At 47.2% G+C, this 24256-nt stretch overlaps 1 protein-coding gene across 2 annotated transcripts in view; it reads left to right on the forward strand.

Moving 5' to 3' along the window:
- Window positions 1–24256, forward strand: part of SCN4A (sodium voltage-gated channel alpha subunit 4) — a 171853-nt gene that overhangs the window by 79420 nt on the left and 68177 nt on the right. For both annotated transcript variants that reach the window (XM_050935059.1, XM_050935058.1), the window contains exons 7-11: window positions 4698–4982; window positions 6588–6651; window positions 18672–18813; window positions 20017–20229; window positions 23980–24144. In XM_050935059.1, coding sequence (XP_050791016.1) covers window positions 4698–4982; window positions 6588–6651; window positions 18672–18813; window positions 20017–20229; window positions 23980–24144 — 869 coding nt within the window. The remainder of the gene's footprint in view (window positions 1–4697; window positions 4983–6587; window positions 6652–18671; window positions 18814–20016; window positions 20230–23979; window positions 24145–24256) is intronic.

Consider the following 24256-nt stretch of genomic DNA (forward strand, 5'->3'; position numbering starts at 1 on the left):
GCTATCTTGTCCCCACTAATAGATTCCTGTCTCATCTTTAGAGTCGTCAATCTGCCCTCCTCTGGCATTTCAACAGGGGCGTGTTGCAGCCTCCTGGTGCCCTTGCGTCTATCTCCAGTTCCTCCCTAGAACATCTGGTTCAGCGATGGCCTTCACACGTATCTCTTAACACTCGTTCCTCATTCACACACAAAACAGAATTAATTTACACAGAACATTTTGAACAGGAACATCAAATTGCAATGCAAAAGAAAAACAATCACCACATTCTTTTTCTTATTTTAAAATGCTAAACCTACAACACCAAAATGGTGGCCCTCAAAGATCTGTTTCTGCCTTGAAGTCCAAACACAAAAAAATTCTGGCTGATGCATCTCTACCAATGACCCCTTAGGCCATTCCTTTCTGCTACTCAAAAAGGGTGGCTGCCAGGATGTGGTCAAATCCTACACCAATACATTTAATATCTGCAACATTATGATCTTATTCTTTATCCTTCATTCTAGATTAATACAAAATACAAAAATAAAATCCTACTAATACAAAACCAACCTGTGTAACTCCTTGCCAGGAGATATTGTGAAGGCCCAAAGTATAACTGAGTTTAAAAAATGTCAGTTCATGGAGGATATGTCCATCCATGGCTCTTAGACAAAATGGTCATGAGCAGAACCCCATGCTCTGGTTGTCCCTAAACTTCTGACTGCCAGAAGCTGGGAGTAGGTGACAGGGGATGAATCACTTGATAAATTGCCCTGTTCTGTTCATTTCCTCTGAAGCATCTGGCATTGGCCTCTGTTAGAGACAGGATGGCCTAGCTGAGCCATTGGCCTGACCCAGTATGGCCCTTCTTATGTGATGATGTTTTTCTGTTCTTACCCAACTAAGTATGGTCAACTCATTTGAACAAGAGAAGCAGGATTTAGCATTTTTACTGCACTCAGATAAGTCCAAAATGACTGAACTATAAGGACTTAATTATGGGAAGGACCTCAAGCTAATCTCCATGTTTGGGGAGTGGGGGGACAGGTTTGTGACATGCATAATCATGACCCTAATTGAGTGCAGAGTTGTGCTTAGTCATCTTGGCCTTGATTTTAGCTAGGTCTCAACCTGGCCTCCAAAATTAGGAGCAGGCAGAAAGCTAGGAAAGGGAAAGTGTGTAGCTGCGAGCACAAACAGATAAGCATGTAATTCTAGTCCCACCATTTGGCTGGCAGTGTTGGGTATGTCTGCAGTGCAATTAGAGACCCACGGCTGGCCTGTGCCAGCTGACTCGGGCTCACAGGGCTCAGGGGCTGTTTAATTGCAGTGTAGACATTTGGGCTCAGGTTGCAGCCCAAGCTCTGGGACCCTACTATCTCGTAGTGTCTTAGAGCCCAGGCTCCAGCCTGAGCCCAAACATCAACATCATAATTAAACAGCCCCCTAGCCTGAGCCCCGCGAGCCTGAGTCAGCTGGCACGGGCTAGCCGTGGGTGTCTAATTGCAGTGTAAACGTACCCTTAGAGGCCACTTTTGCAAATATATGCAGTCTGGGACTCCTGATGGTCACCTTATCCCAGCTTCTAGATGGCGCTGGGTTATATGTAAATTCAAACTACCTGGCTATGTGCCCAAGTATGAGCCAGATGTTGGGCTCTCACCCTGAGCACACATAGCTCTATGCTTTGCACACCAAGAGCTCAGGTTCAATGGGGGAGGCTACCTCGCTGGCACAGTGCAGAACCCTTTGGGCAAGCAGGGTGGCTGGCAAAGGTGGCTGCCAACCTTGTCCAATGGATCCTAACATTCCTCAGGCAAAGACCCAGGAGAGTGTCCTGGCATCATAGCAGTGGCCAAGTCGAAGACGCTCTGGGGATATTTCATCAGGACAAGAAGTCTTGTGCCCTGTCTTCTTTCACCACCTGCCAAGGCAGAGGGGACCCAATGCCAGCTATAGCCTGCTTGTTTTACTCACAGGATTAGTCCTTCCTCAGCCAAAATACAATAATATGGGGGATCCCCCTATGAACTCCCTACCAGACAAAGGATTAAAAGCAAAACCAAACAATGACTCCCCTAAGCCCCAGGCACAGGGATAGGATTATTGGGGTTTGCATCTTCCCTCAGTCGCACAGTGTAGGAGTCAAATGGGCATGTGCCCACTCCCCCAATAGCTAACAGCTTTGAATGAGTGCCAAGGCCAACGGCAGGGCCAGCTGGCTTGCTGGTGAGGGATCTGCGGAGGCAATGAAAGTCACTTTTATTCCAGGATAATCAATGTACTTCCCAAGCAGAGTAATTAATCTGGCATGTGATCTCTTTATCTGGTCTAGAGTCTCCACCACACCGGCAGTTATTCTGGAGTGGTTTATTCTCCTCTTGTTGTTCCAGTCAGTTTCCCCATGTACACATGTCCTTAGAGAATCGGAGTTTTACCTCAACAGGTGGAAATATTGGCACGGTGACTGGGACAAACTGATCTCCAATATATATTTGGACATGAAATGGGTCCAATGCAAGTGGCAGATCTGAGCACTCCTGTGCTTGGGGACTGTTTTGGGCTCCAGAGATGAATTCTGAGGCTTGGTCCTATCACTAATTTGGGCGTCACACGAGGGGAATAAATATCTTCACATCCCAAGGGCCTCTCAGGGTCTGTTCAATAGCCTTCTCCCACTTGAGACAGAAAGCTACCATTGTGCTTTCAGAGCAAAAGATGAGGTAACCTAGCTCCAATGCAAACTGTCACTCCATCGCCTGTACTTAGAAGCAGAAAGACTTCTCTGGCTCAAAGGGTTCAGAGCAGAGTGGAAGAGCTTGGCAGAGCTCAAAGTTCTCCCACTGGTTACAGGAAGAGAGGCACTCCTTTGGACGCAGCAGAATTCTTTGCCCTGAGATCAGGGTTAGCAAATAATTCATCCCGGGTGCAACAGCACGGAACCTCCTCCTGTTCATTTTAACCTAACTGTGATTTATTTGGCAAATTTCAAATGAGAGGAAAAACACACAATGAAAGGGAGTTAGAAACCATCAAGGGAAAATAGTAACGGCTTCTGTGATGGAAAGATTTTAGGGCCAGTCTAGGGATGTTTCCATAGTATCCATTTAAATGTCTCTGTGAAACCTGTTCTTTTGTAAAAACAACAAGGAGTACTCGTGGCACCTTAGAGACTAACAAATTTATTAGGGCATAAGCTTTTGTGGGCTAAAACCCACTTCATCAGATGCATGGAGCAGAAAATACAGTAAGAAGATATATATACACAGTACATGAAAAGATGAGAGTTTCCTTACCAAGTGGGGGGTCAGTTCTAATGAGACAATTCAATTAAAGAGGGCTCTTATCAAAAGGAGGAAAATTACTTTAGTAGTGGTAATCAGGGTGGTCCATATCAAACAGTTGACGAGAAGGTGTGAGTAATAATAGGGGGAAATTAGCATGGGGAAATTAGTTTTTAGTTTTTGTAGTGACCCATCCACTCTGAGTCTTTATTCAGGCCTAATTTGTTGGTGTCCTGTTTGCAAATTAATTCCAGTTCTGCAGTTTCTCATTGGAGTCTGTTTTTGAAGTTTTTTTGTTGAAGAATTGTCACTTACGTCTGTTATTGAGTGTCCAGGGAGGCTGAAGTGTCTCCGACTGGCTTTGGAATGTTCTAGTTCTTGACGTCTGATTTGTGTCCATTTATTCTTTTGCTTAGAGACTGTCCAGTTTGCCCACTTTAATTGAATTATCTTGTTAGAACTGACTCCCCACTTGGTAAGGAAACTCCCATCTTTTCATCTGCTGTGTATATCTATCTTCCTACTTTATTTTCCACTCCATGCAGCTGATGAAGTGGGTTTTAGCCCACCAAAGCTTATGCTCAAATAAATTTGTTAGTCTCTAAGGTGGCACAAGGACTCCTCGTTGTTATTGCTGACACCGACTAAAATGGCTACCACTCTGAAACCTGTTCTTTTGTGTGATCTAGCACATCAAAAGGACCATTTCTGGGCACAGAGTGATTCAAAACCTCAGGGGCAGCAGGCCTCATTACACGGCATAATTAATGTGTCAGGGCATGTGCTGGTGTCTGGTGGGGTCAGGAAAGAACTGATAGAGCTCTGTGAATAAGAGATTTTTCAGTTCACTGGCAATTCCAAAAACTCAAGAGAAAAACATTTTAGGACTAATAGAAAATGACATTTTTTGAATTTTTTGGTGAACTGAATAGTCAAAAAAATCATTTCTGATTTTTTGTTTTAACACAATTTAAATGTTTTGATTTTGACCATTTTAAAATGTTTTAAATGTTTGTTATATAAACCTATGGAAATTTGTAAACAAAAAGTTTTGAACTGAAAAACTGAAACATTTCATTTTAAAAATGTTGAAATGAAATGTTTCATTTTTTTAATTTTTGGGGCAGGTTTTATCTGAAACAATTTGCAAAACACTTTGGTGTTGCCAAATCTGCACTTTGTCCCAGAAAAAAATGTGTTGGCAGAAAAATTTCACCCCGCTTTATTTTCAACCCTTTGGATAATAGCATTGCACCACGGGCAGGTGAATTTTTATGGGAAGGGGTCTTGCCTTACACTGAAATCCAGGTTGGTCTGGAGTTAGGGCAGTGGGCAACTCTTATGGGATGCATGCGCTCCATACCAACATTAGAACATTATCGATGATTAACAAATTAATAACTACACCAATAATAATGTCTCCCTCCTCAGGGCTGAAGACAATTGTTGGAGCTTTGATACAGTCCGTGAAAAAGCTCTCTGACGTCATGATTCTCACTGTCTTCTGTCTGAGTGTTTTTGCACTGGTTGGCCTTCAGTTGTTCATGGGGAACCTTCGGCAAAAATGCGTCAGGTGGCCACCCCCTATAAATGACACTTTGCAAGAGGACTTCTTTGGAATGGACAACGACACATTCGCTAACTCAACTCTCTATGGCAACACAACTGGGTTGAGTAATGGGACTTTTGACCGGGATTCTTACATCAACGATGAAGGTAAATACTTGTGTGCCTTCTCTCTGCTGTCAAAATGTGCCCAAGTAAACAATCTGAGTGACTCCTCGCCACCATTCAGAGCCCTTCTCCTCAGCCAATCAACGTCCAGGATTGGCTGCCTTTCACAGCCCCACTCCTAAGCCAATCAACATCCAGGACTATCCACCATCCTTGGAAAATTTTGCACCATGTGATTAAGCCAATGACGAATCAAAATTAGCCACAAACATCAAAAGCTGGAGGTGGAATCCAGAAACGATAAATGAATATTTTTTTCCAAAACCAAGAAATGTTGAGAAAATCAAACTGTTTTGGCAAAAAAGAAAGTGTTTAAAATAAAAGGGCGGAACCCTTTATTGAATATGGAGCCACACACCAAGGGTGGAGAGAGAACTCTAAAACTGCTTTCATATCCAGGGTCCTTCCACAGTGCAGACACATTCATACAAGAGGCAGAACCAGCTGCTAGTCAGCCTGTCGCTGCCAAGTAACGCTGCAGTGTGATAGGTATTGGCTGGAGTCTTTCACATCTTGTTTAAAGCACTCAGCAGAACTCAGCGGCAGGTCACATTACATGCTGACTGAGGTGCTTTATTCCAATGGCATAAGTGGCTGTGAGGTTAACCACAAGAAGGCTCCATAGCAGGGGATTTAAAGTCAATATCCACGAATGACTGAAATCTATGAAAACAGCAGAGACACATTCTGGCCATGCATTCAGGTTAACAGCTGCTCACACCAGAGCAACACATCCTGGCCTGAAATGCCACATGTTGGGTGACTTTTCAACACTCCACTGGTTAGTTAAATAGAAGCATAGGGGCTGGGAAGGAATCATTGATTGGGATGCACAGAACAGACTCCAGATAGGTCCCTCCAGGCTATTCAGAGGGCAAAGTCCAAATCAGGTAACACCCAAGGTGGTGTACTCATTGCTTCTCCATGCAGGTGACTCAGGCTGCTGATCTGCACCCACCAGAAGGGCCTGACCCCAGGGGCATGTTCTCCATGTCAGTAAATGAAATTAAATTCCTTCTTTGCTGTGTCTCAGCAGCTGCTGTGGTTCTCGTCTGGGTGGATCACTGGCAACATCAAAGAGGAATGAGCTTGATGCATTCCCGGTCTCGTAGTGGGCTCAGTTTGGTGATGGCCTGAGAGTGCTTGTTATTTTCCACAGTTTCCCAGCAGGTCATGTGCAAAAATTCACTCAGCTGAAAACCTGCAGAACCATGGCTCTGGCCTTTCTCCAGTCTTTTTAGTCCCTTTCCGTGAACATTCACACCAGCGAGCCTTGGTTTGCATGAAAGAGAATGTTAACATGTATTTACGCAAGCATTTGCTCTGACCACTCTTGCTGGCTGTCTCTAGAGCTGTCGCTGGGTTTGGGAGTCAGCCAGTCTGGCTAGTGAAACAAAACCATGTGACTAAGGTCACCTGTGCAAATTAGCACATTATAAATAGCAAATATAGGAAGCAATAGCTGTGGTGAATGCTTTATGCTGGGACACAATCCAATTAGCCATTTGTTGAAGATTTGCAAATGATAAACAAACATGTGCAAATCAATGTTTCAATTCTCACTTGCTTTTTTCCTGAATTGCAAAGGGAATTTCTACTTTCTGGAGGGCTCGCTGGATGCTCTGCTCTGCGGGAACAGCAGCGATGCCGGGTGAGTGGGATCTGTTCTGACTGGCACAGACAGACCTGGGCAGCCCCTGGGGAGGGAAACAAAGAGGCCAGACGTGGCTTAGTCTGGGGATAGCACCCAGCCGGACCAGCCAATGAGAAGTGCCTGGTGTGAGTTTGGAGAAGAGGGTTGTGGGTAGGGTGACCAGATGTCCCAATTTTATAGGGACAGTCCCGATTTTTGCTCTTTTTCTTGTAGAGGCTCCTATTACCCCCGCCCCCCTGTCCTGATTTTTCACACTTGTTGTCTGGTCACCCTAGCTGTGGGCACGAAGTCCCATTGTACGTCTGGACACAAATCTTTTGGGGATTGTGAGGGGAGCCCTCTGCTCCCGTCTTCTTTGCTCTCACACAGACCATTCAGAGACCTTCGTTTGTAGACACCACTGTGAGTTTACTGACAGTGCTCCACCTTCTACAGCCATCCTATGTACAGAGGCATTCAGCTTGAGCAGCCCTTCTCCCAAGGGACAGTGATGGGAAAAGGTCTCTCCACATAGAGATCTCCTGGATCAGGCCCCAGTTACTCTTTCATCTCTCCCTCTTCTGCTTCCCCACCCTCTTGCGCTTCCTTCCTGGGCTCTTTTACCCAGTCTCCTAGTTAACAAGCTAATTAGCTCATTAGCTACCCAGCCCCAATTTGATCTGGTAATCAGGAGCTCCTCTCCTTAATGAGGCCCTCCTTGGGAGCCTCATTGGCTAGACAGTAACCAGAGTGCTGGCTTGGTTGCTGACTCCCAGCACTCCTCACATGGATGAAGAGTTTTCGTGCCGGTAGAAGTGCTGACTGATGCACACCAAATCACTAGTCACTTGCGAAAATCTTGGTCATAAATCTCGACTAGATACCTAAGTAAGTGGCCACATTTTCAAACGTCCTGTCCACCCAGCAGTCGGTGGGAATTGCTAAGTGCTCAACACTTGAGTATCTGGTCACTCAGGGTATGTCTACACTTCAATAAACCACCCGCAGCTGGCCAGGCCAGCTGAGTCTGGCTTGGGCTGCAGGCTAGGAGATTGCGGGGTACATTGAGTGCGGACTGGAGCTCAGGTTCTGGGAGGTACTGCTCCCAGCACGGAGCCCCTGGCAGGGCAGGATGACCTGCTCAGCCGGCATGGCAACCTGCTGGCCCCAGAATCCAACATGGCAACTGAGGGGAGCAGGCAGCAGTTGCCAAAGAAGGAAAACAAAGTGACTCTGCTGACAAAACCGGCCCCAGAGGAGTTTTTTGATGCCCCCTTCCACCCCGGAGAGATGGCCGTTGCAGAACTGGCCACAGAAAGTGAAGAGGCAAAAGCCGCTGGTAAGTTTCTGGCTCCATTTTTGTATTTATTAAAATAGGAATTAGAAATGGGGGGATTTCCAGTCCATGAACCAATGCAAGCCCTGGGTAGCATCCTGTATCCGCTAATGGCAGATGGCATGCCAGCACATTGGCACCCCCCACCTCCCTCCCACCACGTGGAATTCAACATGGAGCTCAGGAAACACAAACAGGAAAACAAGCAATGAAAAGTGAAGTTTTACTAGAAAGGCACACATTTTCTTAGGACGTTCCGGTTTGTTAAAAATAACAACCTTAAACCTCGTCCATCCTCCCTGTGCAAGGAAAAGGCCTGGTTAGAGACCGTCGAATCGTGGAAGTCAACAAATGGCTATGCAGGTGGTGTCCAGGTGGTGTCGGAGAGAAGGCTTTGGATTCTTTGACCATGGGGATGGTGTTTCAAGAAGGAGGAGTGCTAGGCAGAGACGGGCTCCATCTAATTAAGAGAGGGAAGAGCATCTTTGCAAGAAGGCTGGCTAACCTAGTGAGGAGGGCTTTAAACTAGGTTCACCGGGGGAAGGAGACCAAAGCCCTGAGGTAAGTGGGGAAGTGGGATACCGGAAGGAAGCATGAGCAGGAGAGTGCAAGAGGGGAGGACTCCTGTCTCATACTGAGAAAGCAGGACAATCAGCGAGTTATCTTAAGTGCCTATACACAAATGCAAGAAGCCTGGGAAACAATCAGGGAGAACTGGAAGTCCTGGCACAGTCAAGGAACTATGATGTGATTGGAATAACAGAGACTTGGTGGGATAACTCACATGACTGGAGTACTGTCATGGATGGATATAAACTGTTCAGGACGGACAGGCAGAGCAGAAAAGGTGGGGGAGTTGCACTGTACGTAAGAGAGCAGTATGACTGCTCAGAGCTCCGGTATGAAACTGAAGAAAAACCTGAGAGTCTCTGGATTAAGTTTAGAAGTGTGGGCAACAATGGTGATGTCGTGGTAGGAGTCTGCTATAGACCACCAGACAAGGGGGATGAGGTGGACGAGGCTTTCTTCCTGCAACTGGCAGAAGTTACTAGATCGCAGGCCCTGGTTCTCATGGGAGATTTAATAGCCTTGATATCTGCTGGGAGAGCAATACAGCAGTGCACAGACAATCCAGGAAGCTTTTGGAAAGTATAGGAGACAATTTCCTGGTTCAAGTGCTGGAGGAACCAACTAGGGGCAGAGCTCTTCTAGACCTGCTGCTCACAAACCAGGAAGAATTAGTGGGGGAAGCAAAAGTGGATGGGAACCTGGGAGGCAGTGAACATGAGATGGTTGAGTTCAGGATCCTAACACAAGGAAGAAAGGAGAGCAGCAGACTATGGATCCTGGACTTCAGAAAAGCAGACTGACTCCCTCAGGGAACTGATGGGCAGGATCCCCTGTGAGAATAACATGAGGGGCAAAGGAGTCCAGGAGAGCTGGCTGCAGTTTAAAGAATCCTTATTGCAGGGCCGCACAGAGGAGGGGCAAGTGGGACGAGAATTTTTTGGGGCCCCTGGAGCGGGGTCCTTCACTTTCTCTGGGGGCCCTGGAAAACTCTCACAGGGCCCCGGCCCCCGGAGCTTCTTCTGCTCCGGATCTTCAGCAGTAATTCAGCGGCCGGGGGCTCCCACCGCGGGTCTTTGGGGCACTTCTGCAGTGGGTCCCGGAGTGGAAGGACTCCCTGCTGCCGAATTACCGCTGAAGCGAAGGCCCCCCACCACCAAAGACCTCAGGCCCCCTGAATCCTCTGGGTGGCCCTGCCTTATTGAGGTTCCAGGAACAAACCATCCCGGTGAGTAAGAAGAATAGAAACTACGGCAGGCAACCAGCTTGGCTTACCAGTGAAATCCTTGCTGAACCTAAACACACAAAACAAGAGTCAGAGGGGTAGCCGTGTTAGTCTGGATCTGTAAAAAGCAAGAAAGAGTCCTGTGGCACCTTACAGACTAATAGACGTATTGGAGCATAAGCTTTCGTGGGTGAACACCCACCTCGTCAGACGCATGTGGTGGAAATTTCCAGAGGCAGGTATAAATATGCAGGCCAGAATCAGTCTGGAGATAATGATTTAGTTGGGGTTGGTCATAGAATCATAGAATATCAGGTTTGGAAGGGAACTCAGGAGGTCATCTAGTTCAACCCCCTGTTCAAAGCAGGGGGGAGGGATAGCTTAGTGGTTTCAGCATTGGCCTACTAAACCCAGAGTTGCAAATTCAATCCTTGAGGGGGCCATTTGGGGAACTGGGTTAAAAATCTGGGGATTGGTCCTGCTTTGAGCAGGGGGTTGGACTAGATGACCTCCTGAGGTCCCTTTCAACCCTGATATTCTATGATTCAATTCCCAACTGAATCATCCCAGACAGGGCTTTGTCAAGCCTGACCTTAAAAACCTTAAGGAAGGAGATTCCACCACCTTCCTAGGGAACCCATTCCAGTGCTTAACCACGCTCCTAGTGAAAAAGGTTTTCCTAATATCCAACCTAAGCCTCCCTACTGCAACTTGAGATCATTACTCCTTGTTCTGTCATCTGCTACCACTGAGAATAGTCTAGATCCATCCACTTTGGAACCCCCTTTCAGGTAGTTGAATCCCCCCTCATTCTTCTCTTCTGCAGACTAAACAATCCCAGTTCCCTCAGCCTCTCCTCATAAGTCATGTCTTCCAGCCCCCTAATCATTTTTGCTGCCCTATGCTGGACTCTTTTCAGTTTTTCCACATCCTTTTTGTAGTGTGGGGCCCAAAACTGGACACAGTACTCCAGATGAGGTCTCACCAATGTTGAATAGAGGGGGATGATCACATCCCTCGATCTGCTGGCAATGCCCCTACTTATACAGCCCAAAATGCCATTAGCCTTCTTGGCAACAAGGGCACACTGTTGACTCATATCCAGCTACTCATCCACTGTAACCCCTGGGTCCTATTTCTGCAGAACTGCTTCCTAGCCAGTCGGTCCCTAGTCTGTAGCAGTGAATGGGATTCTTCCATCCTCAGTGCAGGACTCTGCACTTGTCCTTGTTGAACCTCATCAGGTTTATTTTGGCCCAATCCTCTAATTCAGTCCAGAAATGTGCCAGTGGGGATGTAAGGTGGATGGCAGTGCAGATCTGTGTGTTTGCTTCCAGTCATAACAGGCTATGTTGGAAGCCTTGAGGGAGCACTGAACCATGCATATGCTAATGCGGCATCCTGTTCATTCCCTCATTACTTTTGACCCAATTCCAGGTGCTGATGGCTGCTAACTTTTCCCATAGCAGGAACTCCAGATAGGCAGTCCCATTTTGGGAAAGGTGTATTTTCCAGGGCCACCTTGGTAGCTGACCAGCCCACTCTGCTCATAGGTGTGCTGTTCAGTCGCCATCCTTTTGAATAGTTTGGTAGCATATGTGGCTGCTTTTCCACTGGCAGCTTGGAACAAAAACTCTTGGCCACCACAGGCACTACTGTGTTCTCCAAAATGAGGCATGCTGGAAATGATAGCGAAGGCTTCTGTAGCATGATGTGGACACTCAGCTCCCCGAGACCCCCATCTTTTTCTGCGATTAACCCAGCTGTGTCCAGGGCAGTGCCAGCTACCCAAAGCATCCATCTCCCAATGAGCTGAAGTTCAGTAACATTTTATGTCTTTGACGTTCCAAGAGGATTTTTTCGGTGCTCCTGCACTGAGCTGTTTGAGACAACAATCTGCTGTGACTTGTCCTGTTCCAGGTCCCTCGACCTCTACTGGCTGCAGGACCTCCAGAGCTCACCTGCATTGCAGCAGAAGCCTAGTTCACATTCTGGACAGGGCCAACATGCAGGTCCAGGACCAAAGACAGGGACCTGCAGCTAGAGGAAGGCAGCATGAGGCAAGAGGAAAGGTTCAGGCTGACACAGTTTGAGAATTAGGGTTGCAGCATAGGAGCATTTGCTTTGTGGTTCCTGGAACAGGCCTGGTGGCTAAGGAAGAAGGACCAAGCTCACCAGAAAGAGCTGTTTGAGCAGCTGCTATCACTAATGGACACAAGAGTCCCAGCTTCCATTGCATTACCCACCCCGTGATGTGCGCCCCATCTTGGTACCCCGTGCTGCAATCCAGAAACAGCTGGGACAGCTCCATGGCTGGGTGGCCCACGCAATCGGATGCTATCACTGCTGCACAGGGCGGGTGTGCCCCATGCAGCCCTCCAGGCTGAACTCCTCCCTGCAGATGCTGCCCTGGCACCAAGTGTGCAGCAAATGAGGAAGGAAGGAAAAGGAGAGCGGGGGCCCAGGCTGGGGCTTTCTGTCTGGAGGATGGTTTCACTGTCTGCACTTTGTTCCTGGTTTTTTCAAAGGTTTTGGTGTTACTGGTGTTTTGGAGTCCTCATGGCAGCTGTTCTTTTCTAAAAAGTGTTTAATTATAAAGGGTTTTATTTTGTTAAGAAATGTTCTGACCATCCCTGCATCCCATCCCATAATGTGTATTTCAAATAATGAAGGTAAGCACATGATCAGGGGACAGTTGGGCACTTGTATGCAAAGGCTATTTCCAAACACAGTTATCTACTTCAATCTGTACATCGATCAGCTATGTACATCAGTCTAGACTAGGAATCCACCCCATGCCTTCCTCTGTCATAAGAACATAAGAACATAAGAATGGCCATACCGGGTCAGACCAAAGGTCCATCTAGCCCAGTATTTGTCTACCAACAGTGGCCAATGCCAGGTGCCCCAGAGGGAGTGAACCTAACAGGCAATGATCAAGTGATCTCTCTCCTGCCATCCATCTCCATCCTCTGACAGACAGAGACTAGGGACGCCATTCCTTACCCATCCTGGCTAATAGCCATTAATGGACTTAACCACCATGAATTTATCCAGTTCTCTTTTAAGCGCTGTTATAGTCCTAGCCTTCACAACCTCCTCAGGTAAGGAGTTCCACAAGTTGACTGTGCGCTGTGTGAAGCAGAAATTCCATTTACTTGTTTTAAACCTGCTACCTATTAATTTCATTTGGTGATCCCTAGTTCTTGTATTATGGGACTAAGTAAATAACTTTTCCTTATCCAGTTTCTCCACTTCACTCATGATTTTATATACCTCTATCATATGCCCCCTTAGTCTCCTCTTTTCCAAGCTGAAGAGTCCCAGCCTCTTTAATCTTTCCTCATATGGGACCCTCTCCAAACCCCTAATCATTTTAGTTGCCCTTTTCTGAACCTTTTCTAGTGCCAGTATATCTTTTTTGAGCTGAGGAGACCACATCTGTATACAGTATTCGAGATGTGGGCGTACCATGGATTTATATAAGGGCAATAATATATTCTCAGTCTTATTCTCTATCCCCTTTTTAATGATTCCTAACATCCTGTTTGCTTTTTTGACCGCCTCTGCGCACTGCGTGGACATCTTCAGAGAACTATCGACAATGACACCAAGATCTTTTTCCTGACTCGTTGTAGCTAAATTAGCCCCCATCATATTGTATGTATAGTTGGGGTTATTTTTTTCCAATGTGCATTACTTTACATTTATTCACATTAAATTTCATTTGCCATTTTGTTGTCCAATCACTTAGTTTTGTGAGATCTTTTTGAAGTTCTTCACAATCTGCTTTGGTCTTAACTATCTTGAGCAGTTTAGTATCATCTGCAAACGTTGCCACCTCACTGTTTACCCCTTTCTCCAGATTATTTATGACTAAATTGAATATGATTGGTCCTAGGACTGACCCTTGGGGAACACCACTAGTTACCCCTCTCCATTCTGAGAATTTACCATTAATTCCTACCCTTTGTTCCCTGTCTTTTAACCAGTTCTCAATCCATGAAAGGACCTTCCCTTTTATCCCATAACAGCTTAATTTATGTAAGAGTCTTTGCTGAGGGAGCTCGTCAAAGGCTTTCTGGAAATCTAAGTACACTATGTCCACTGGATCCCCCTTGTCCACATGTTTGTTGACCCCTTTAAAGAACTCTAATAGATTGGTAAGACACGATTTCCCTTTACAGAAACCATGTTGACGATTGCTCAACAGTTTATGTTTTTCTATGTGTCTGACAATTTTATTCTTAACTGTTGTTTCGACTAATTTGCCCAGTACTGATGTTAGACTTACTGGTCTGTAATTGCCAGGATCACCTCTAGAGCCCTTTTTAAATATTGGCGTTACATTAGCAAACTTCCAGTCATTGGGTACCGAAGCCGATTTAAAGGACAGGTTACAAACCTTAGTTAATAGTTCTGCAACTTCACATTTGAGTTCTTTCAGAACTCTTGGGTGAATGCCATCTGGCCCTCGTGACTTGTTAATGTTGAGTTTATCAATTAATTCAAAAACCTCCTCTAGTGACACTTCAATCTGTGACAGTTCCTCAGATTTGTCACCTACAAATGCCAGCTCAGGTTTGGGAATCTCCCTAACATCCTCAGCTGTGAAGATTGAAGCAAAGAATCCATTTAGTTTCTCCACAATGATTTTATCATCTTTAAGCGCTCCTTTTGTATTTTGATCGTCAAGGGGCCCCACTGGTTGTTTAGCAGGCTTCCTGCTTCTGATGTACTTAAAAAACATTTTTTTATTACCTTTGGAGTTTTTGGCTAGCCCTTCTTCAAGCTCCTCTTTGGCTTTTCTTACTATACTCTTGCACTTAATTTGGCAGTGGTTATGCTCCTTTCTATTTGCCTCACTAGGATTTGACTTCCACTTTTTAAAGGAAGTCTTTTTATTGCTCTCTGCTTCTTTTACATGGTTGTTAAGCCATGGTGGCTCTTTTTTAGTTGTTTTACTGTGTTTCTTAATTTGGGGTATACATTGAATTTGGGCCTCTATTATGGTGTCTTTAAAAAGCGCCCATGCAGCTTGCAGGGATTTCACTTTAGTCACTGTACCTTTTAACTTCTGTTTAAGTAACCCCCTCATTTTTGCATAGTTCCCCCTTTTGAAATTAAATGCCACAGTGTTGGACCGTTGAGATGTTCTTCCCACCACAGGGATGTTAAATGTTATTATATTGTGGTCACTATTTCCAAGCAGTCCTGCTATACTCTTTGACCAGCTCCTGAGCTCCACTCAGGATTAAATCTAGAGTTGCCTCTCCCCTTGTGGATTCCCATACCAGCTGCTCCATGAAGCAGTCATTTAAAGTACTGAGAAATTTTATCTCTGCATTTCATCCTGAAGTGAAATGTTCCCAGTCAATATGGGGATAATTGAAATCCCCCACTATTATTGGTTCTTAATTTTGATAGCCTCTCTAATATCTCTTAGCATTTCATCATCACTATTACTGTCCTGGTCAGGTGGTCGAGAATAGATCCCTAATGTTATATTTTTATTAGAGCATGAAATTTCTATCCATAGAGACTCTATGGAACATGTGGATTCGCTTAAGATTTTTACTTCATTTGAATCTACATTTTCTTTCACATATAGTGCCACTTCTCCCCCTGCATGACCTGTTCTGTCCTTCCGATATATTTTATACCCCCAGAATGATTGTGTTCCATTGATTGCTCTCAGTCCACCAGGTTTCTGTGATGCTTATTATATCAATATCCTTCTTTATCACAAGGCACTCTAGTTCACCCAGCTTATTATTTAGACTTCTAGCATTTGTGTATAAGCACTTTAAAAATGTGTCACTGTTTATTTGTCTGCCATTTTCTGAAGTGTCAGATTCTTTTTTATGTGACTGTTTATCATCTGATCTGGCCCTTACATTATCCTCTTTCATCCTCTGTTCCTGACTATAACCTGGAGATTCTCTATCTTTAGACTCTCCCCTAAGAGAAGTCTGTGTCCGATCCACATGCTCCTCTGCAGCGATCGGCTTTCCCCCATCTCCTAGTTTAAAAACTGCTCTACAACCTTTTTGATGTTTAGTGCCAGCAGTCTGGTTCCCCTTTGGTTTAGGTGGAGCCCATCTCTCCTGTACAGGCTCCTCCCATCCCAAAATTTTCCCCAGTTCCTAATGAACGTAAACCCCTCCTCTCTACACCGTCTTATCCACGCATTGAGACTCTGAAGCTCTGCCTGCCTATCTGGCCCTGCGTGTGGAACTGGGAGCATTTCTGAGAATGCCACCATAGAGGTCCTGGATTTCAGTCTCTTCCCTAGCAGCCTAAATTTGGCTTCCAGGACATCTCTTCTACCCTTCCCTATGTCATTGGTACCTACATGTACCATGACCACCGGCTCCTCCCCAGCATTACGCATAAGTCTGTCTAGATGCCTCGAGAGATCCACAACCTTCGCACCAGGCAGGCAAGTCACCATACGGTTCTCCCGCTCATCACAAACCCAGCTATCTATGTTTCTAATGATCGAATCTTGCATTATTAACACTTTCCTTTTCCTAGCAACTGGAGTTCCCTCCCCCGGAGAGGTAACCTCAGTGCGAGAGGCAACCCCAACACCGTCTGGAAGGAGGGTTCCCACTATGGGAAGGTTTCCCTCTGCTCCCATTGACTGTTCTGCTTCCCTGGGTCTTTCATCCTCCTCAACAGTGCAGGGGCTGTCTCACTGGAGGTGGGACAATTCTACAGTGTCCCGGAAAGCCTCATCAACATACCTCTCTGCCTCTCTTAGTTCCTCCAATTCCGCCATCCTGGCCTCCAAAGTCCGTACGTGGTCTCTGAGGGCCAGGAGCTCCTTGCACCGACTGCACACATACACCACCCGCCCACAGGGCAGGTAATCATACATGCTACACTCAGTGCAATAAACTGGATAGGCCCCACTCTGCAGCTGGGCTTCTGCCTGCATTGTCTCCTAGTTAATGGAAGGGTTGTTTAAAGGGTTGTTTAAAGCTTTGAATGTAGTTTGGTTTACAGGTTTTAAGGGGACTAAAGGTGCACAGATAGGACAGACAACGGACCCCCGCTCCCTTCTCACTCCCTTTCTGAACTCCCTTGCGAAACTCCCTGTTAGCAGCCCCTGTTCACAAGCGATCACATCATAAGTAGAATGCATGGCAAAGAACCCCTCCCCCCAAAAATGACCCCCCAAGGCAATCCACCCCAACTTCATCACAAGCACCTTCATACCAGTGCTGTTCTCCCTCTTCCCTTGGGCCAGGCAAGCCCATCATTCTGGAGCACACAGCATCCCTGACTTCTGGTGCCCAGGTACATCCAGCACTAGCACTTTCTGGCTGGTCTGTAAACACATCAATCTGCCAAAAGCAGATTTGACGCCGGCTGAGCATGGCATTCAACCTCCTCTTGCCAGGGCCTCCGAGATCAGGGGACAGTTTGATAAGCCAAGGCAAAAGGGTGCACATAAGGTCCTCAAGTAAACAGGAGAGACAGTAGCTCCACTTATGACATTGTCATTTGGTAGGAATGTAGCCCCCCAATAAGCGGAATACCCTGGCATCACGATCTGTCCAGTGCAGCCCACGCTGGCATCCATACATTGGAGTCTGTGCTCCACCTGGGCCTGCATACCAATGGAGCAGTACCCTTTGCAGTTCATGTCCTCATGTGCTTCTTGAGGAAGACAAACTATGGGGCCATGAGTCTCATTAAGGCCCCAGTGCAGTCTGGAAACCCCATTCTCTCAAAGTCAGCAATAACTCCACATTGGGAGTAACTCACATGCCTGACTGCCTCAGAAACCTCTGCCACCACTTTACCCCCAGCCAAACTTCCAACACCAAGCTGGTTAGTAATGGCCCTATAGCAGTCTAGTGTAGCCAGCTTCCAGACAGGTATAACAACCTGCCTCTGGGCCGGAGTGGCCTGCCTCATGCATGTCTTTATGCTGGAGGGGTGAGGCAAGCTGCTCACAAACTGCATGGTGATGTGATCCCACCAGTCCATGTTTGTGGCCCTGCCAAGAGTCATGAGCAGCATCAGCCATGTCTATGTCCTCCTCCTGCTCCATCATTAGCTCTTTGGTGGGCCAAAAAATGCTGCTGGGACATCCACTGGAGTCTCGTGGAAGTTCTGCCCATTTCCTGAAACAGGAGTGACAGTGCAAGCAAGACAAGTTCTTCAAATGGCACCTCCTCATGTTGCTGGCTCCGGTTGCTGGGGCTGTGCAGATCGAAATGCCGAGTCAGTAGGATGTGTCAGTGGCTGTTCAAATTTCCTGTGACAGCCAGGGTGGACAGTTAAGTTTTTCCACACAGCACCACGAACAAAGAGCTACAGCAGCCACCTTTTTGGAGTGTGGGTCAGTGGTCAATTAGTCACTGGGCTAACAGGGTCCGTGCCCAGGGGCCCTGGCCAATTGGAGTCCCCCAGAAAAATGGGCTCCCCTGCGTCTGATCCACCTGCCCAACACTCCTGCTGCCCCTGCACCTCAACCCCAGGTGTGCGAGTTGGGGAGGTGGGGCAAGCCCACGCACCCTGACCTCATTTCCCTAGCACCCAGTTTTGAAAGCCTTGGCTTAATTGTCTGCAAATGTGTATGGCTGTTGGTGCACACTGTGTTGGTGCAAGCTGTGTGTGTGTGTGTGTGTGTGTGTGTGTGTGTGTGTGTGTGTGTGAGAAAGGGGATCTGACTCTGAACTGAATGCTTCTCTATCTGGCCTTGAGTCACCCTTATGCAAGCCCACTTGCTTCACTGGGGTTGTGCAGGTAAAACTGGGCCCTTTGCACCTTGCACGCTCCTCAAGTTTCTGAACATAAAACTAGATTCACTTTTGCCCTGGCTTACCCTTCTTGGGCCAGGCAGGGGCTGAACCCAGCACTAACATACCCTCTCCTCTCTGCTCCCTCTGGCAGGAAGTGCCCTGAAGGATACATGTGTATGAAAGCAGGAAGGAATCCAAACTATGGCTATACCAGCTATGACACTTTTAGCTGGGCTTTCCTTTCTCTCTTCCGCCTCATGACTCAGGACTTTTGGGAGAATCTCTTCCAGCTGGTGAGCCCTTTCTTTCCTTTTATTTGGGTTTTCCCACTGGCAGAGGCAATAGCTTGCATTTGATTGCACATTCCCATACACATGGCAGGTCACTGAATTAAAGGTCATTGTGTATTTTTTTTTTTAATTTCCTCTTGTTTTGTAAAAGCAGCAGAGTCCTGTGGCACCTTACAGACTAACAGATGTACTGGAGCATGAGCTTTCGTGGGTGAATACCCACTTCATCGGATGCATGTATTCATCCACGAAAGCTCATGCTCCAATACGTCTGTTAGTCTATAAGGTGCCACAGGACTCTTTGCTGCTTTTACAGATCCAGACAAACTCGACTACCTCTCTGACTCTTGTTTTGTGTGTGATGATGGAGGGTCCAGCCCATCTGTGGGCTGGGAGATCTAAAACATGCCTCTGGTCACACAATGTAAAGCACGTGGGAGCTTGTTGCTTATAGATATTCATCCAAAAGCATCTGGGCTGGAAGGGAGCACCTGGCTAAGTGCAATGGGGCATATTTTCCATGGAGCTGGGCCTGATGTAACCAGTCCACATGCTACAGTTGACAACAGACATCATCACAATCCACTAAATAAGTCCCACCCAGGCACGCAGGGACTGCAACCTTCGCCCTTAGTTGAAAGGACAGGGGCTGGTGCTGAAAGGGAACTCACAGCTGGTGGGAATAGCAGGTCCTTTATCTTCTCTGTTGGGGTATCACTAGAAGGCAAGATCACACAGGTATACTCATGTTCTACTGAGCCCACCAGTTTGTATCTGTACCCAGAGTCTGAGATCTCCCAGTTCAGGGGCATTTGGATGAGACTGTTGTGATGATCAGATCCTGCCCTCCATATCCAGGTTCAGCTTCTCAGTCCCTCAGGAGTGTGAGGATCTGTTGTTTTCATTCACGGCCATCCCTCAGACTCCACTGCTGTAATTGTGGTGGAAGCACATGCCAGAGGAGAGCCCAGTTCTGCTGAGGTTTCTGGGGATTGTAGCATAACTAACAACCCACTGACACTCACTGCAGCATAAGCGATGAGGTGAAGGTTAGCTGGAAGGAAGGGCCTCTCAGTTATGTGAGGAGAAGGTGAATCAAAGCCGTACGCAGCACTGGGACGAGGCACTAAGGTAACCTAGCAATTAGAGAGTAAATAGACTAGTGGTCTGACCTTCTGTGACGGAACATGCCTCTTCTTCCCACAGACCCTCCGCGCCGCTGGGAAAACGTACATGATCTTCTTTGTGGTGGTCATATTCCTTGGTTCCTTCTACCTCATCAACCTGATCCTGGCTGTTGTAGCGATGGCCTATGCCGAGCAAAATGATGCTACCATGCTGGAGGAGCAGCAGAGAGAGGAGGAGTTTCAGCAGCTCCTGGAGCAGCTGAAGAAGCATCAGGAGGAACAAGAGAAACTGGTCAGTGCTAGGGGGGCCTGGCTGCCCTGGGGATTGGGTGCACTAAGAATGTGGGGCCAGAGTCTAGATCTGTACTGCAGCTGGGAGCAAGCCACCTGGACCAGGCTGACAGGGCAGGGCTGGAACTAGTCCCAGAGCGGACTTTGCAGCTCGGGCTGCCCAGTGTAGGGGATTGGGTGGGAAGGATCAAAGGAAGGAGATACCGAGGGGAAGGGAAGATGAGGAAGAGGGGAGGAACTGGGCGGAAGAGCGAGCTTAGCCAGTGGCAGTGGTAGGGAGGGGTGGGATTACAGAGAATTTACAGCCAATGTCATCCCAGAAAATGGGATGAGAGATCCAAGCTACAGGGTCCTCCACTGAAGCTAAAGAGCCCCCAGCCCGACAGAGGATGAGGTGCAAATGTGGCTCAGAAGCCTGGCAGTTCTGTGTGGCCATTCCCTGCCAGAGCTGAGAGGAGCTTGCAGGTCTGGGCTGAAGTCCCCAAATCCTCTTGACTCCTTTCTCAAAGCAGCCTGTGCCAGGCAGACCTGAAGGAGGTCCCAACTCCTCCCACCTCCCCATTGGACTCACCCCTAGGCACCACGCCCAGCAGCCTCAGGGGTCCTGCCCACATTGTGAGCAGCAGATGGGAAGGGCCTTCACAGCCTTCTGGCACCATCCTTCACTCCGCCCTGAAATGCAGCCTTTGGGTCTCCAATCCTGGGCTGTAAGGTTGCCAGTTTTGGTTGGATGTGTTCCTGGAGGTTTCATCACATGGCATAATCTTTCATTAAAGATTCATCTTTAATTCCTGGAGACTCCAGGACAATCCTGGAGGGTTGGCAACCTTACTGGTTGCACTGTAGCTGCTCTGCCTTGAGCAGCTTCTATGCCCCTGCTCCCTGCAGCTTGCCTAGGGAGTGTGGTCAGAGCAATAAGGGTGTGGCCGAGGCATCCCCGCATCCGGGTGCTGTCAGACATTGCAGCAGGTGCATGTTAGAGTGACCCTCAGGCAGGTCTATCTTACACTGAAGGAATGGCCCAGGACCTGGGGGCGGGAGGTGGTTTAAGGCCACGTTTGAACCCCCATGTTGTTGTGACAAAGGCTACTTGGCTGCAGCCTAGGATCTCTTGTCTCATTTTCTGTGTTGCTGTTGGCTGTTAGTTCCCACCTCCCCTTTCCACTGCCACTGGCTCGGTTCACTCTTCTGCCCAGTGGGCCTCTCTCCCTTCCCTCTTCCTTATCTTCCCTTCCCCTCGGCGAGCCCATCACTATGTCCACTCCCTACATGTAGCAAGCCTGTAAAAGATGGGCAAAAGCTTCTCCAGCACCTGACAAAGCTGCCTTGCCGGTGTCTGCTCCAGGTACTTGTCATTTTTAATATCCTCTAATCACCATTTTGACCCTTGTTGGCTTCTTCCCGATTTTTCCCCATGACCCATCCCTGCAAATCTAATTTTTGGTTGGGCATATGACCAACTTCCTCACTGATCAAGAAAAGTGCAAAATTGTGATTCGCTGTATCGGTTATCTGCCTCTGATCCCCCAGTAGTTGAACCAGGATGTCTGTTTCCAGCCCATGTTTAGCTACCGTGTCCTATGTGGAGATGGTTCACTTTCCCTTGGAGACCTTGGTGTCTGCCCATCACTGTTCTCTGCAGGGATGGCCTAAGGTGCAAAGTTCATAGCTAAACTCTAATGCTCACCCACCTTTGGCAAGAGACCTTCATTAGGGCCCAGTGTGCTGTCATTAAATACACCCCCAACTTGCTTCCCCCCCGCAGCTAAGGAAGTGGCTAATCCATGCCCTGTCAAAGGGTCAAGGGTGCAGGGATTGTGCAGGGTTAGGATGGGGCCATGTCTAGATCTTTGCAATAATAATACTAATCCCATTTCCTGCTTTTCATTTTCAAAGCCATACACTAATTAATGAACCCTCCAAACACCTCAGTGTGGTTTTATTTATTATTACCCCAGCCTGTAGATGGGGGGAAACTATAAAACTGGGATAATGACGCCCAGCGCAGCTGAGTGTGAACCAGAAATGCCATGATTTTGTTCCATTCCGAAATGGAATGAACAGCAAAACACTGAAATTTCCTGTGAACTAAATTCAGAAAAAAATGGGTTGGGGTTGATTGAAACGTTTTGTTTCGATAAAGTAAAAACGTTTTGTTAGGATTTTCAAACTTTTTTTAAAAAATGCTTTAAACACCATGAATTTTCTGCCAAAGAATCATACTGAAATAAAAATGGAAACATGCTGCTCCCAAAAATGTCAAAATGGGCCATGTCAACGTGATCAAAGTGCTTTGTGTTGTGGTGGTGGCGAGGGAGGGGGGAATTAAACAAAATGTCATCAGAATCAGTACATTTCTCTAAATGTGTCCATTTGAACAAAAATGGCAAGTTTCATCAAAAAACCACTTTGATGAAAAAATGGTGTCCAATGCTAATACTCACCCACCTTTGGCAAGAGAACTTCATACAAGCCGAGTGTGCTGTCATTAAATACATCCCCAACTTGCTTCCCCTCCACATTCATTCAGATAAGGAAGTGGCTAATCCATGTCCTGCCAAAGGGTCATATCCAGCTTCTCTTCCTACCAGAGGAGATGTGCTTCACCACCCTCCTAGTGAAATAGTGTTTCCTAATATCCAACCTAGACCTCCCCCACTGCAACTTGAGACCATTACTCCTTGTTCTGTCATCTGGTACCATTGAGAACAGTCTAGATCCATCCTCTTTGGAACCCCCCTTCAGGTAGTTGAAAGCAGCTATCAAATCCCCCGTCACTCTTCTCTTCTGAAGCCTAAACAAGCCCAGTTGCCTCAGCCTCTCCTCGTAAGTCATGTGCCTTAGCCCCCTGATCATTTTCATTTCCCTCTGCTGGACTCTCTCCAATTTGTCCACATCCTTTCTGTAGTGAGGGGCCCAAAACTGAACGTAATACTCCAGATGTGGCCTCACTATTCCTGAATAGAGGGGAATAATCACTTCCCTTGATCAATGCTCATACTAATACAGCCATTAGCTTTCTTGGCAACAAGGGCACACTGCTGACTCATATCCAGCTTCTCTTCCACTGTCATCCTTGGATCCTTTTCTGCAGAACTGCTGTCTAGCCATTCGGTCCCTAGTCTGTAGCAGTGCATGGGATTCTTCCTTCCTAAGTGCAGGACTCTGCTCTTGTCCTTTTGAACCTCATCAGATTTCTTTTGGCCCAATCCTCCAATTTGTCTAAGTCACTCAGCTTTGAGTTTGGTTTGCTTTGAACTGAGAATGTGCTGAAAGTAGGGTGACTAGATGTCCCGATTTAGTAGGAACAGTTCTTATATTCAGGGCTTTGTCTTTTATAGGCGCCTATTACCCCCCACCCCATCCCGATTTTTCACACTTGCTATCTGGTCACCCTAGCTGAGAGCGGAGAACTGTTTGCACACAGCGGTAGCTCTGGGGCCTCGAGGAGAAAAGACACGTCAGCAGTGGGAGAGGCTGCTCCATTTCCATTCCCCAAAGAGATAACTCTGGCAGCTGTTACCCATGTCCCTTCCTGTGTGCAGCTGACAGGAGGCAGCACGAGCTGCGTCATTTCCAAGGTGCATCCTGACCTGTTTTCATGAGGGAAGACTAAGCATTAAGCAAAGAGAAATGTGTCATCAAACTATTGCCTTAGTCTCCGCGGAAAGATTCTCTCCCCTCCCCACAACACACACCCTGCATCCCACTGAGGAAGCTCTCACCGCAAAAATCTCTGGTGTCTTTGCAGTTACGAGACCGTAAATCAAGCAGAAGCTCCCAGAGGAGCAGCGCAGTGGAGAAGAAGACAGGGGACTCTGCCCAAGCTGCGGCTAACAATGAAGGCAAATCCAAAGACTGCAACGGGCGAGTCATACCCAGGGTCGTGCTGGAGCGCTCGGCGATGATTGAGGAAGTATATACTGGTTATGTTTCCTCTCTCCGGTGCTGTCTGTGCATGGCAGGCTGGATTCGTCTCTGCACTGCTGCAGAGCCCAGCAGAGGGACCAAGTGGGGAGAGGTTGGAC

Source organism: Gopherus flavomarginatus, chromosome 25 (assembly GCF_025201925.1).
Source record: "Gopherus flavomarginatus isolate rGopFla2 chromosome 25, rGopFla2.mat.asm, whole genome shotgun sequence".
NCBI classification, from domain to species: Eukaryota; Metazoa; Chordata; order Testudines; family Testudinidae; genus Gopherus; species Gopherus flavomarginatus.